At 52.3% G+C, this 13,296-nt stretch overlaps 1 protein-coding gene across 1 annotated transcript in view; it reads left to right on the forward strand.

Moving 5' to 3' along the window:
• Nucleotides 1–2,131: 2,131 nt before the first annotated feature.
• Nucleotides 2,132–13,296, forward strand: part of ROBO3 (roundabout guidance receptor 3) — an 86,239-nt gene continuing 75,074 nt past the window's right edge. The window contains exons 1-6 of the mRNA XM_014525827.2: nucleotides 2,132–2,347; nucleotides 3,215–3,335; nucleotides 4,554–4,692; nucleotides 5,771–5,898; nucleotides 6,474–6,485; nucleotides 12,539–12,663. Coding sequence (XP_014381313.1) covers nucleotides 2,132–2,347; nucleotides 3,215–3,335; nucleotides 4,554–4,692; nucleotides 5,771–5,898; nucleotides 6,474–6,485; nucleotides 12,539–12,663 — 741 coding nt within the window. The remainder of the gene's footprint in view (nucleotides 2,348–3,214; nucleotides 3,336–4,553; nucleotides 4,693–5,770; nucleotides 5,899–6,473; nucleotides 6,486–12,538; nucleotides 12,664–13,296) is intronic.

Below are 13,296 nucleotides of genomic sequence, written 5' to 3' on the forward strand. Positions count from 1 at the left end.
TGGCGGCGTGCCGGGGGCGGTCCCCAGCGCTGGCCCCAGCCAGCAACGGCAGCCTGCTGTCATCCCGCATGCAGATCCAGGAGTCTGCGCCCCCTGGGAGGAGTCTGGCACAGCCCCACAGCCCTTCTGGGGGTCATGGGACCCTGGATCCGCATGCGGGATGACAGCAGGCTGCCGCTGCCGGCAAGTAATGCGAGTTTTGCTTTGAACCATTTGAGGTGCAGCTTCTCAGAAGCCCCTGCACCTATCTCCTTGAAACGTGGCAGGCTTCATGCCCTTGGAAAGGGGCTACCATACCTATTCCATCTGAATCCGGCAAGAAATGACAAAGTTATAGGCATTTTCATGTTTGTCCATTATAGCCTACGGGCAAAACGTCTAAACGTGTCAAAACACCAAAACAGTTTTGACAAAACAAAATGGAACAGTGCTTTGAAACGTCGAAACGAAACACTGTCCCTTTGAAACGGCAAAATGGAAGTTGAAACAAAATGGTGCTTTTTTGCACGGCTCTACTGCTTAGGTGTCAAGCAAAGATTCCTTCCCCTCTGCCATGTATAGCCCCTGACAGTCTGGTGTGCAATAAAGCACCGACATTTCCCTATAATGTTTATAACATGCTGAGGTGTTTGGTGAGTGCTGAGCGACTAGAACACAGCTTGGAAGAGGATAATTAGTCCTGCTGCAGCAAGTGGGCAACATCAGTGAGAGCCCACCCAAGCCATTAATGATTTCAGAGGGTCTGCATGGGAGTATGCTCAGGCAGGCCAGACAGCATCATGAGGCTGATGACTGTGGGGTCAGGCACATGGGTGGGTCTGCCCTCAAGGAGGGTGCTCCAGGTCCTGCAGCTGGGAAGACCATCACCAAGCCTCTGGCTGGTGCCTCAGCCCAGGGGGAGCTGGGATTTCTTAGAGCTGTAGGAAAAGTGAAAGGCTGCCCTGGAGCAGCCCTTCTCAGGTCTGACACATGGGTGTTCTGAAGTGTTCATCATTCCACCCATGAGGCAGAGAAGGGCAGACCCAGGGATGTTGCTGCTTCCTTGTTCACCAACTTCTAGGCTCCTCACTGTGAGCTCTGTCACCTCTGTGCACCCCTCTCCCTCCCCCCATGCAGTGGATCCCCCAGCTGCAGTTTTGGCCTTTCCCTTTGATTGTCAGAAGTTGGGGTCAGAGAGTCTCTTGTAGTGCCCTCTGTCTGGAACCCTCCCCCAGCAACTAGCACCCTCCTGTCTTCTGCCTCCAGGTCTTTTGGTGGGGTGAGATGCTGCTGGATGTCCATGGGGCTTCTGGATGTGGTCAGGTCGTTTGGTTGCATATTTGCCATTCAGGTCCAAATCCAACAGCAGAGGTGCCTATAGGCAGAGGTTGAAGGGGGAGGGGGAAGGGGCTGTGTGTGTAGCTGCTGTACTGGGCATGTTACAGCAACGCCAGCAGAGGAGGGAGAGGAGCTACTGACTGCTGATAAATTGGTGCGGAAGCCAAGCGGGAGAGATGATAGACAGTTAGTCTTGGTGCCCTATCACATCTGTGTGCAGCCAGGGTTTGGCTGAAAGGAGCTGGCAACCCCGTGCAGGCAGCTGTGGCATCCTAAGGGCCAGTGCTCAGAGCAGTGAGTCAGATGGGCCCTGAACCACACCCGCCTTGCTGGGAGTTCTCCTTGTACCCTGGGGCACTGCTTGTGCAGTTTCGCCTTTTAACTACTAACAACTCCACTGGGTCTGAAAGGATCTGTCCTGAATAAGGCATGTGGGAGTTTGGCTACCATACCCACTTTCCTGGCTGGCTATGATCTCTGTACAGGCTGCCCACACTGGGCCCAGATACCTCCCAGCTCAACCCATGTCAGACATTAGATTTGGGCCCACTGGGGAATTCCTGCCAGGTGGTGTCTCCTTTGGCAATGGGATTAGATGCCAAAACCCTGCTTGGTGTGTCTCCCACCACCACCAAGGAGGAAGTGTCCTCGCCTCCACTTGAGTGTGCCCCGAGCTGTACGCTTTGCGCTCACATCCAGCTCACTGGGCAGTGGGTGGCACCAGGATAGCAGGGGAAGTTCAGAGGGAAGGTGAGGGAGTTGGAATAAAACCAACATAGCTGTTTTTGGAGGGAACCCTGGCCCTTGATCAGGCATGGCCCAGTCTACCCATGGTCAGTCCCTCAACTCATGCTCCCACCTTCCCCTTGCAGTCCTGCGCGATGACTTCCGTCAGGCTCCCAGTGACGTGGTGGTGGCAGCTGGTGAGCCTGCTGTGATGGAGTGCATCCCCCCCCGTGGGCACCCCGAGCCCACCATCTCCTGGAAGAAGAATAGCATCCGGATCAGCGATAAAGATGAACGCATCACAGTGAGTCTTTGCCTACTGGGGAGCTGCAGAAACTGGGGGTGTTGTGTCTCTAGGTTTTCAACACCTGGCTGGAGACAGCCTGAATCTGAGCAGGGTCTGAGCAAGGGGAGTCCCAAGGGCTGGACTGACTCCAGAGGACAAGGCCCCAGAGCAGTAGCACATTCACTATGTAGAGCTCTGCTCTGCACATATTGAAGGCTCAGAGTGCCCCGGCCAACAAGGGCTGACCCCACCAGCATCATTGCCAGCTCAGAGCTGGGAAAGGAGATATTTACACTCTGCTTGACAAGCTCCACAGTGATTGCAAGAGCCTGGCACTGCTTGGTGCTATGCCACCTGTGGTTTACCCCAGCTTGGTGGCAGTTGCCTGCTAGAGAAACACAGACAGAGAGAGACCTGCTAACCCAGCCAGTGCAAAGTCTGGAGGGCGGGGGGCAGTAGGGCCAATATTAACCAGCTGGTCTCAGGAGGGGCAAAGCCAAGTATCTGCATCCAGGTATGTAGATTTTCAGGCTCGGCCTATGTTTGTATGAGATGAGGACAGACTCTGTTGGGGTGTCCCTGCCCTGGCCAGATCAGCGGGTGCCAAAGATCAGCTCAACAGCTGGGCCCCCTAGTGCATCTAACTTACATGCAGCCCCCTCAGTGCCCCTCTGTTCCAGAGGGCAGCCACTGGAAGAGAATTGTTGGGTGACATGGAAGGATAATGTGTGGAGAGTAGGAAAGAGCATCTGTTTTGAATCTGGGTGGCAGTGAATGGCAGGGACCCTCTGCACAGACAGCTAGTTGGGGCGGTGTGTGACATCAGTGTGGCAGCAATGCTGCCTAGCTGGCTTAATCTAAGGTCTCTCTTCTGTATATCTGTAGATCCGAGGTGGTAAGTTGATGATGTCCAATACCAGGAAAAGTGATGCTGGCATGTACATCTGTGTGGCCACCAACATGGTGGGGGAACGGGACAGCGAACCAGCTGAGTTGGTGGTGTTTGGTGAGTATTAACCAGGGTCAGTGCAGGGTTAGCAGTGGTGGGGAGGGACACATGGGGTCAGTGGCTCCAGCCTCTGCCCCAATGTTGTGGCCTGCTGGGTCCCTGACCCTGGCTGGACCACTCTCTATCTCTCTGTCCCTTGAACTGGGCCCCTGGCCCTATATTGGGTTCAGCCCCCTGAATCCCTAACTCCACAGGGCTGCTATTTCCAGACTCCAACTGCTTGGCTTTAGCCCCATGCAGCCCAGTGGGTCCTGGACCCTTTCAGGCTCTCTAGCCATAGCCAGAGGCCTTAGCCTCTCCTACTTCAGAGTGCCTCCCAGGTACCCCATCCATGGCCTCCACACGACCAGCAGGAGTTCTGCCCTGAGCAGAGGTCAGGGCCACACTGACTTTTAGTAGGCTGGGGCTCCACTCTTTCTAGTCACATGGCCTCCACCTTGCCCACAAGTTTCTAATTAGTCTAGTACTCAGCCTACTCTTAGGTGCTGCAGCCGTTGCCCTCTCACCTGCCTGGAGCCCTTTCTGTCTGTGCTCATGCAGCTAGCATGCCAGCAGCCCCCCACTGTGCTTTAATTCCTATCTGTAGCTGTCACTGGCTCCTTACTACTCCGCAGTGGGCCCTTGCTCAGCTGCCTATCTAATTGCAGCTCAAGTAGCAGGGGTTAGGGAACATCCCTGCTCCCAAATGAGTGCCCTAACTCTGAGCACTGGGGTTTCCTCAGTGGGGCTCTCTCTTCTTCCCAGAATCTGTTCTGAGAGAAGTCTCTCAAAACTGCTCTTTGTCCAAGACAAGTGTAGCCTTGGATGAACTGGCATTTTCCATCCAGAGGCTCCTGAGCAGCTGCACTCAGGAAGGGGAGGGATGGTGGCATCTGGCAGGTAGGATTGGAAGCACAGAATGTGATAGATGTGGATGTCCACCCCGTTTGATCCCTTCCTTCTGTAGCCGGAGCCTTCTGAATGCTGTGTACCCCAGGCCTCACAGGGAGGCCAGAGGTCCTTGAGGGGTGGGTGAGCTTGGCTGACTAGCAGAAGTGGGCTCTGTTCTGATGGAGGTAGGAGCTCTCATGTGCGCAGTGTGCATCCCCCGAGTCATACCTGGAGGCTTGTAAGGGACCCAGGAGGCTGCTATGGGGAGGTTCTGCAAGAGAGCTCTGCAAGCTACTCAGAATGAATGTTTCTGACCTTCAAGCCCTTTCTGGCCTGTTTTGGCAGAGCGCCCCACATTCATCAGGAGGCCCATGAACCAGGTGGTGCTTGCTGAGGCCACTGTAGATTTCCACTGCGAGGTGCAGGGTGACCCCATGCCAACGTCCCGCTGGCGCAAAGAGGAAGGGGAGCTACCGCGAGGCAGGTAAGAGCTGAGGAGCAAAGCCCTTGGCTGGGATTACTTTAGAATAGTTTTCTGTCTGCCTCAGGACTAAGGTTCTGTCCTGCAGCAGTGGTGGTGCTGGATGTTGGCTAGGACTGCACTGGGGTAAGCAGAGGGGAGATGCCCCACTTGTATTGTGTTGCTGCAGTTGTGGAGGACATGTCAGCTTCAGGTGGAGAGCATGTCAGCTTCAGGTGGAGAGCATGTCAGCTTCACCTGCCATGTCATGCTAGCTGGAGTTAGTCAGAATTATGTGGGCCCTGATTCTGGTTAAGAGCAGCTTATTCCAGGTAAGTTAAACAAGTTCCCAATCAGTTTATACTAAAGCATCTACATCAGTTTGCAGCTGTTCTAGTTGACACCATAGGAAAAAACTTGTGTAGCTTTCTCTGGCAGAGCAGCCCTAATGCCAGGCTGCAGTGGGTTCCATGAAGTGGCTTGGCTTGCCTTGCCTGGTCAGCTTAGTCCTGGTTCTCTGGCTAAAGCAGCACCACATGACCTTGCAGGCAGCTCCCATCTACACTGCGGTAAAGGGAAGCCACTCTTCTCTGAGGGAGAGCACCTGCTCCCAGCTCACACCTGTTTAACTGGTTGGGTGGGAAAGCATTAGTTGAATCAGTTCATGAGTGGGTCAGAGACTTGGCCTGACCAAGAAACTGTCATGCTAGCTGGGCAGCACCTGTCTTCCCTGGGTGGGACGAGGTTGCCCAGGATCTCAAGTTATCCTGAATGGGCACCTCCCTGGGCAGGGGGGTGAGCTTAAGAACAAAAGAAGTGCCATACTGGGTCAGACCAGTGGTTCATCTAGCTGAGTATTCTGCATCCGATAGTGGCAAGTGTGGATGCTTTAAAAGAAAAGTGTTGGACCAGGTGTATCTAAAGTGATCTATCCCCTGTTTATTACCCTTCCTGGTATCCACTGTTGTTGGTTTAAAGATGCCAGAGGGTCTCACAGCAGCACAGTGTCCTTTACAGGGGCTTCAACATTGGCTCCAGGGCTGTGGTATCATCCCTTGAGGGCAATACTGGTGCTGACAGCACCCTTGTCTTTTACTCCAAGGTCAGAGATCCAGAATGACAACACCTTGCGGATCAGCCGGGTCAGTGCTGAGGATGAGGGAACCTACACCTGTGTGGCAGAGAACAGCGTGGGCAGATCAGAGGCCTCCGGCTCCCTGACCATCCATGGTAAGGGCTCCTTCAGGTCATGAGATGAATGGTATCAGCTCCGAGGTTGTGAGATCTGGGAGCATCCTGTGAGGCAGCTGAGCTCATTCCCTAAGGCTGGAAGGTGTTGGATATGAACTCGCTTCCAGAACTGGAAGCTGGCAGGAGTGAGGGTGATAGGCCAGGCTCCCTCCCTTAGCAAACTTCAAACACTGCCAAGATGCATCTCAGAACAGCTGAACACTAGCAGCTGGTACTTACCCAAAGACCTTTTACCAGTGAATGCATCTTGTATGTCTTCTTGCAAAGAGATGAGCCTGTGGGATTCCTGAGTAAAGCGACTGTACATGGCTGAGAGGGACTGATAGATGCTTCCTTAAGCTTCTCATCCAGTCCAGGCCACTGGCTCAAGGGCAGCATATGTGTTTTGCCCCTCTCTGCACTCTGTGGAGTTGAACACATGATCACAGATTTGCCCTCTGCCCCTTTTGTTGTTCGATCTCAGACCTTCATTCCTATTGTCATTTGAAGTGCACATACCATCTTGATTTGGTTCAGCTCATCTCATTCCTTTTTTTATGTTCTCTCTGTTCCAGTTGGCCCATTCCGTAAGTATTCATTCCATCTCATACCCTGGGTGCATGCTGGGATGGTTGCAGGTGCCCTTACTGCCTGGTTTTGCATGTGACGGTCTGCTGTTTCATGAAGCCATGGTGGGAGACGATCTCTTAAGCTGAAGTTGCTCTGATGCTGTGAAACATCAGGCCCTTTGTATAGTGCAGCGTTACATCCTTGGTTTGTATGTAATACCTCACTGGAGAAAATGTCCTGGAGGAGGCACCCAGCCATGGCTCTCTACAAAGAAAGCTGATGCCTAAGGGGGCTTTTTAAAGCCTAACTCCTTCAGAGCTGAGAAGCCTGCTAGAATTCAATTGGACTGAAGGTTGCAGGGCATTGCACAGCAACTCTGACCATGTCTCTCCCACAATGGACACCTCTCTCTCTCTCTCTCTCTCTCTTTCTCTCTCTTTGTTGAGAAACCCCTGGATTCTAGTATTGATCCTGGGACTTGATTAATACTAGCCCTAAACACTGCTGCCTGTGTTGGACTGCCCCCACCCCTTACGCTTTCTCCCTGGCTGCAAAAAAAAATAGGGTGCCATGTGGGACTCCACAACCCCACTTTGTTCTTGATTGTGTCAGGAGTATGGATGAAGTCAGTGTCCCTTCCCAGCTGGGCCCCAAGCATGCAGCAGGCAGGTGTGTTTGTGAATAGCCTGAATAGCCTGAATAAATTAAGTTAAAAAAACAACTCCCCTTTAGAGCAGGGGCTGGCTAATGCAGCCCAGAGGGGCAGAAGGAGTACTGTTTGTGCTTCCAAAGATGCATCATTACACTAAGGGTTTGTTCCGTTAATAAAATGCCTCTGAAGAGCTCCCCCTAGTCCAGGGGTGGGCAAAATGCAGCCCGTGGGTTGGATGTGGACTGTGAGACTATTCTATCTGGCCCATGGGGCCCCTAAAAAAGTTAGAAAATTAATATTTATCTGCCCCTGGCTGCCTGTCACGTGGCCCTCGATGGCTTGCCAAAACTCAGTAAGTGGCCCTTCACCCGAAATAATTGCCCACCCCGCCCTAGTCGTAGTAAAATCAAGGACTCGAACTTGAGCAGGCAACGTGGCTGACAGGCTGAGCTGCCTTTGTGCCCTTGGTCTAGTGAATGGCTACTGATGCTCTGGGTTTTCTGCTTTCCCATCCCTTCCCCACTGGCAGCCTTCATGTGCACGGCAGGGTGCTACTTCCTGGGGCACCCAAGGTCATCTGTGGCCTTTGTCATCTCTCCCTTTGAAACAGAGCAGGAGTAGAGTAAGGGAGGGGTGCTTTCTGCATCCCTGTCTGTGCCTGGCTGCTATAAAGCCAGTGAGTGAGTGATTGGTGGAGAGACTCTCCAAGAATTAAATGCTGCCCCCACCCTCCTTCCAGACCCATTTGTAGCAGATTATGGAGCAGGTGGTAGCACTGACACAGCTGTTGCTTAGTGAGGTCACAGGTCACTCTATTTGAATCCCAGCATGTGTTATGGTGAGCCACCTCTTCAGAGCTGTGCAGAGCCAGCTGATCTCCCTTTTGTGCTGAGCTGGGAGTGGCTTTACCAGGACTGCTTTTCACCAAATCCTGCACCTTTCTTCTAGCCACTGAGCTACACAGAGGAGGCAGAATTGGGTTGTGCAGGGCACAGAGAAGTCTCTCGCTGTAGATCTGCACTCCAAAGCCCAGCCTACTGGCAGCAAGCACACCACAGCTCTGTGCACTGTGAGAAAGGGTCTAGGAACTCAACTCCCTGCGTGTGAATGGAGCTAGGTATTTCTTGCCCCACGGGCTTCCTGACTGTGGGGCAGATACTGGTTGGTATTGTAGCACAGACCCTGGGCTGAGTGCCTGCCCTGCTGGGCCCAGGCTTGTTCTGAGTTTTCCCTGGTCTCTGGCGCCCACATAGGCAGATCTCTCCCATCTGCAGCATGCTTTTCCTACCCTTGAGGGGAGATTCTGCTGAGGCAGACTTCCTGCCTGTAAGAGCTTCCTTTGGCCAGGCAGCCGTGTGCAATCTAGCAATCTATAACTCAATTAGCACAAGGTCTGCAGTGATTAGAATAACATTGGTGCACCCGAAGCTCTGCCTTTAGTGCTGGGTGTCCAATAAATACTTTTCAGCTCTGAGAAGCTGGGCATTGTCTGCTAGCTGCTGTAGGTAGTGAGGGAGGGAAGGCAGAAGGAGATAAGGTTATTGATTAGCATTTGTAAAACGTGGTGTCATTTGTCTTGCATTGAAAGGGAAGAGAAGGTAGGGTTGTTGCAATGCAGGGTGTTATTTATGTTAAGGTGGCTGATTGAGGAGATTTGCTGGCCTTCCTCCATTCCGCCTTCCCTCCAGATCCCATTGGCAGTAGCTATCAAGATAAGCTGTCTGGAGGCACATCCAGGTCCTGCTAGCTGGTCTGGTTCTGGCTCCCTGTCGCATCCTGAGGCTCTGAACCATGTCCTGCTAATTTCTCCCCTTGTAATAATAATAATTGGCAATCCCTTACAGTCAAGTTTGGTTGTTTTCCATGATTGCTTTATCTGTGAGTCTGAAGATGACTGATCAGGCTGATCCCCTTGTAAATAATGTGTGAAATATAAGACTTCCTGAACTGCAACCCAGACTTTTTTGATGCAAACAGGTAAGAAGGCTGTGTGCCCAGAGTCACACAGCTCCCATGAGCCCCTGATTTGAGTCACAGCTGGGCACTTCATGTCTGTGTTAGCCAGAGGGGGCAGTCCCATGGCCAACTGCAGATGTCTTCCCACTCTGGCAGGGAAGTGATCTGGCCCCCCAGTATGGCAGTACCTGAATGTCTCACAGCCTTTAATGTATTGATCCTCACCCCCATGAGTTAGGGCAGGGGCGGGCAATTATTTTGGGCAGAGGGCCACTTACTGAGTTTCAGCAAGCCATCGAGGGTTGCATGACAGGCAGTCCAGGGCAGATTAATATTTATTTTCTAAATTTTGTAGGGGCCCTGTGGGCTGGATAGAATGGCCTGTCAGGCCACATCCGGCCCCCAGGCTGCATTTTGCCCAACCCTGAGGTAGGGCAATGTGTATCACCCCAATATGCAGACAGGGGACTGGGTGCAGAGAGGCAAATGACCTACCCAGGGTCGCAAAGGCAGTCTGTGGTGAATCAGGGTAACGTCCCTAGGAGCCCACATGCCAGGCTAGAGCACTAGTCACTGCATTTTGTCAGTAAAGGGCAATTTGCTGCAGTCCAAGCTTCTCAGGACCACACCAGTTCCAGCTAGTCTCTTGTCGGGATATGGCATGCTGGGGCACCTGGGAGCTCCTGGATCAGGAGGAGGGCAGCCGCATCAAAGGGGGAAGCATAGGGCATCGAAGATACTTGGATTGTGGGGAAGACAGAGTCAGACCCTTAGTATGAATCAGATGTAGCAAGGGCTTGAATTCACTCACCCATGTCCCAGCAAAGTTCCCCTACATCAGGTTGTTGGCTGTTCCTTGAGGAGTGCACTTTAGTTTTTGCTAAATCACTGGAAGGGTGCAGGGCACACCCAGGGCAGCAGGAGCATTGTGGAAATCTTGAAAAGCTTCACAAAGCAGAAAAACTGTTTCCGCCCCATGGCTCCATGTGACCCTCCTGCCCCCTTCTTTTTTCTCCCATGTTCCAAATGAGTTCTGGCTGCTCTGGACACTGCTCAAAGCCAGGAAATCCCAGTTAAATTTTCACCCAATCATTGCAGTCTCCAGCCACAGTTTTACTTTCCCCATGATACTACCCCCACTTCCTCCCCAGCCCATCAATCTGCCCCTCCCCCTGAACCTAAAGTGACCACTGATCCCTTTCCTGATCAGAGGGCTCAGCAGTGGCTGTGAGGAGGGGCAGTGCATTGTGGGTTCATAGTGCACATCTGTGTTTAAGCGAGCTGTGCAGATTGGCTGTAAATTGAGTGGTTGCATGTCCAGCTGTTTATAGCTAGTGGCAGTGTCGGCTGGTGCTTAGTAGAGCAGGAGTTGCATCTGTGCTTTACTCCAGGAATGCACTGTCCTAGTGTTCCACAGCAACTTTTGCAGATTCCTATGGACTTGCGGTCAGCCTTAGTCTCAAGGTTGGTGGGGCTAGGGCTTGGCATATAATCAGATCAGTGGTTCTTGATTGGAATTTGTAGCAGTATGGTGAAATGCATCTCCTATGTATTTGGGCTGATATTTCTACCCCCAAAATGCCCAAGGGCCAGGAGTTAAACCTTCACTCTCCAATGGCCTGTTTAAATATGTGTTTCTCCTCTTTTCTTGGTGCCCAAGTACAGATATCTTGGGGCATGTTGATAGTGTAAGGGATGGGACAGGTGCATTCAGCTAGCTTTAATCAAGCAGGTTGACAATAGCAGGAAAGACACAGAGCTGTGACTGTCCGTGACCAAAATGCATAGCCAGGAGCCTATGTGGGCTTGTACAGCCCATTCCATCATTTCTGTACTGCTGTTGTTGCCCTGTGCTGACTAGTGTAGCCATTATGCATTGATGTTTACCTGTGCTGACTAGTGTAGCCATTATGCATTTGCTTTTCTGAGATGTGATCACACCTTCCCTTGAAGTGTAAACCAACACTGAGGCAATCCAGATGCTTTAAGACTCCACGTAGAAACCAAAGTGCTTTGTGTCACACTCAGAAGCATAGAAAATTAGGGTTGGAAGGGACCTCAGGAGGTCATCTAGTTCAACCCCCTGCTCATAGCAGGACCATCCTCAACTAGATCATCCCAGCCAAGGCTTTGCCTGCTGGTTCTTAAAAACATCAGTCTGGGAATCTAGGATAAAGCCTCCAAAGAGTCAACCCTCTGCATCCCACGCAGGCCATGAGAGGTTTTGATGTGTGACTGCAGATAGTCAGGGCTACTAATTGCCACTTTGTTTAAAACTGTGTCACTTGCCTCCAGTTCTTCATCAGTGTCCTCTACAGGATGAAGCAGGACAGGGCAGGGAGAGCCTCTTCTGTGCCTTCCTTGCTGGAGTGACTCGCACAACCCTGCTTGCCCTGTACGTGTAGTCCTGGGAGTCCCACTGTCACAGACTGATGCAGATGGTGATGTTTGTAGAGCACCGAGTAGTACCAACAGGGATTGAAAAAAAGCTAAGGGCACATCTTTCATTATCACTGAGGTTCGTTCTGTGAAAAGCTGTTTGCATCCTTCCTTACTGGGATCATGTTTGGGGAGTCAGGAGAGGGCAGCCGGAGAACCAGCCCATTTGCCTACACACAGGCAGCACTGCCATCCTGGTAGCCAGGAGCAGCTGCCACTGGGACCTCTGCAGCCCAGGTGAAGAGCAAAATTGTAATGGGGCTGCTGGGAGCCATGGAAGAGCTGCCCACAAAAGTGCCACAAGATGCCATGCTTGGCAACCTTGCCTGCATGGCCCATCTTCAAACTCAAGGCATTCAGATTTGAACTGAAGCAGAAACAGCTGTTCCCTGAGGTCTTCCCTGAGAGGAACAGAATTGAAGAGCTACTTCCACTGTGTGCTATGAAGGTACCTGGCAATGTTGGGCCTCTTGACAGGAGGGGAACAGGGTTTCTTTTCCTTCCTGTCAGAGAAGTGTCAGGCAGGTGCTGCTGTATCTTTGCCACTGCTCTCAATGCACCCAGTCCATCAAACAGCCGGGGTGAACATCTGGGACTAGGTGAAAACCTGGGGCACCTGAGTGTTCTGTGCCAGAGAACAGGCCTGGCTGGTATACTGGTAGAAACCCGTCTGCGTGAAGGATACTCATGCTGTCCCTAGTGTAGATGCTGTGCCCTACTGGTTTAGCTTGCACCACTGTGCTCCAGGGCAGCATGTCTGCATGAGGGTTTTCACAGGGTCCTGCCACAGTCAGAGGCCTGTGAGCTTCTCACTGAAGATAGGGCCTGAGTAAATTTCTATTTGGTTCCTGAAGACTCAAAGAAAAACTTGCACTCTGAGCTACAGAACTGTGTTCTGCTGAGGCAGTGGCAATCTCCCAGGTAGCGCCAGGCCATTCAAACCCAGGGGGCTACAGACAAACCCATTATAAAGATTGCAACCTTTGTCTGTTTGTCTCTCTCCCTCTTCTTATTTGCTCTCAGTTCCACCCCAGCTAGTGACTCGCCCTCGGGACCAGATTATAGCTCAGGGCCGCACTGTGACGTTTCAATGCGAAACCAAGGGAAACCCGCCACCGGCAGTGTTCTGGCAGAAGGAGGGCAGCCAGGTAGGTCTGCATGCCCTGTGCTCCTTTGTGCCCCCAACTGTCTCCCCTGCTCTGGTGAGGGTGGGGGTTGATAATAGGATACTACCTTGCCCTACAGTGCTGCCTTCCCAAAGCAGGACTGCAGTTCTCTTGGTCCAGGGCTCTGGACCTTATGTTGGGTTTCAGCTGTGCCAGAAGCTCAAACAAGTGCATTTGCCTCTGCAGGCCTGTAGTCACCAGCAGGGCCCAGCATAGAGTCTGGCCTGCGACTTCTTAAGGCTTCTCCAGCAATGAGACTCCTTCACTCCCGGAGCGCTGCCAGTCAGGGGGCTGTGAGAAGTGGTTGAGGCTCCCATGTGGGCAAGGCACAGCAGTGCCATTCTAGATGGGTTAGGAGTGAGAAGGTGATGGGTCTTTTCCAGGAAGGTGCAGCCTGAGTTACCCTCTGCCTAGAAAGGCAGCATTCAATCGTGTACCCACCTATGTAAGGGGAGGAAGTAGCCACTTCACCTGTGGGGGGGTGGGTGATATACTATCAGCAACCTTTCTGAGCTGGGGGTGGATGTTGCAGGGCCAAGAGATCTGTTCCAGCTTGGTGGTGCTTATAGCTCATCTCTTCCGTCAGGAGCACCTCACTTAGGCTGTGAGCTCCCA

This window comes from Alligator sinensis, unplaced genomic scaffold, assembly GCF_000455745.1.
Source record: "Alligator sinensis unplaced genomic scaffold, ASM45574v1 scaffold625_1, whole genome shotgun sequence".
NCBI lineage: Eukaryota > Metazoa > Chordata > Crocodylia > Alligatoridae > Alligator > Alligator sinensis.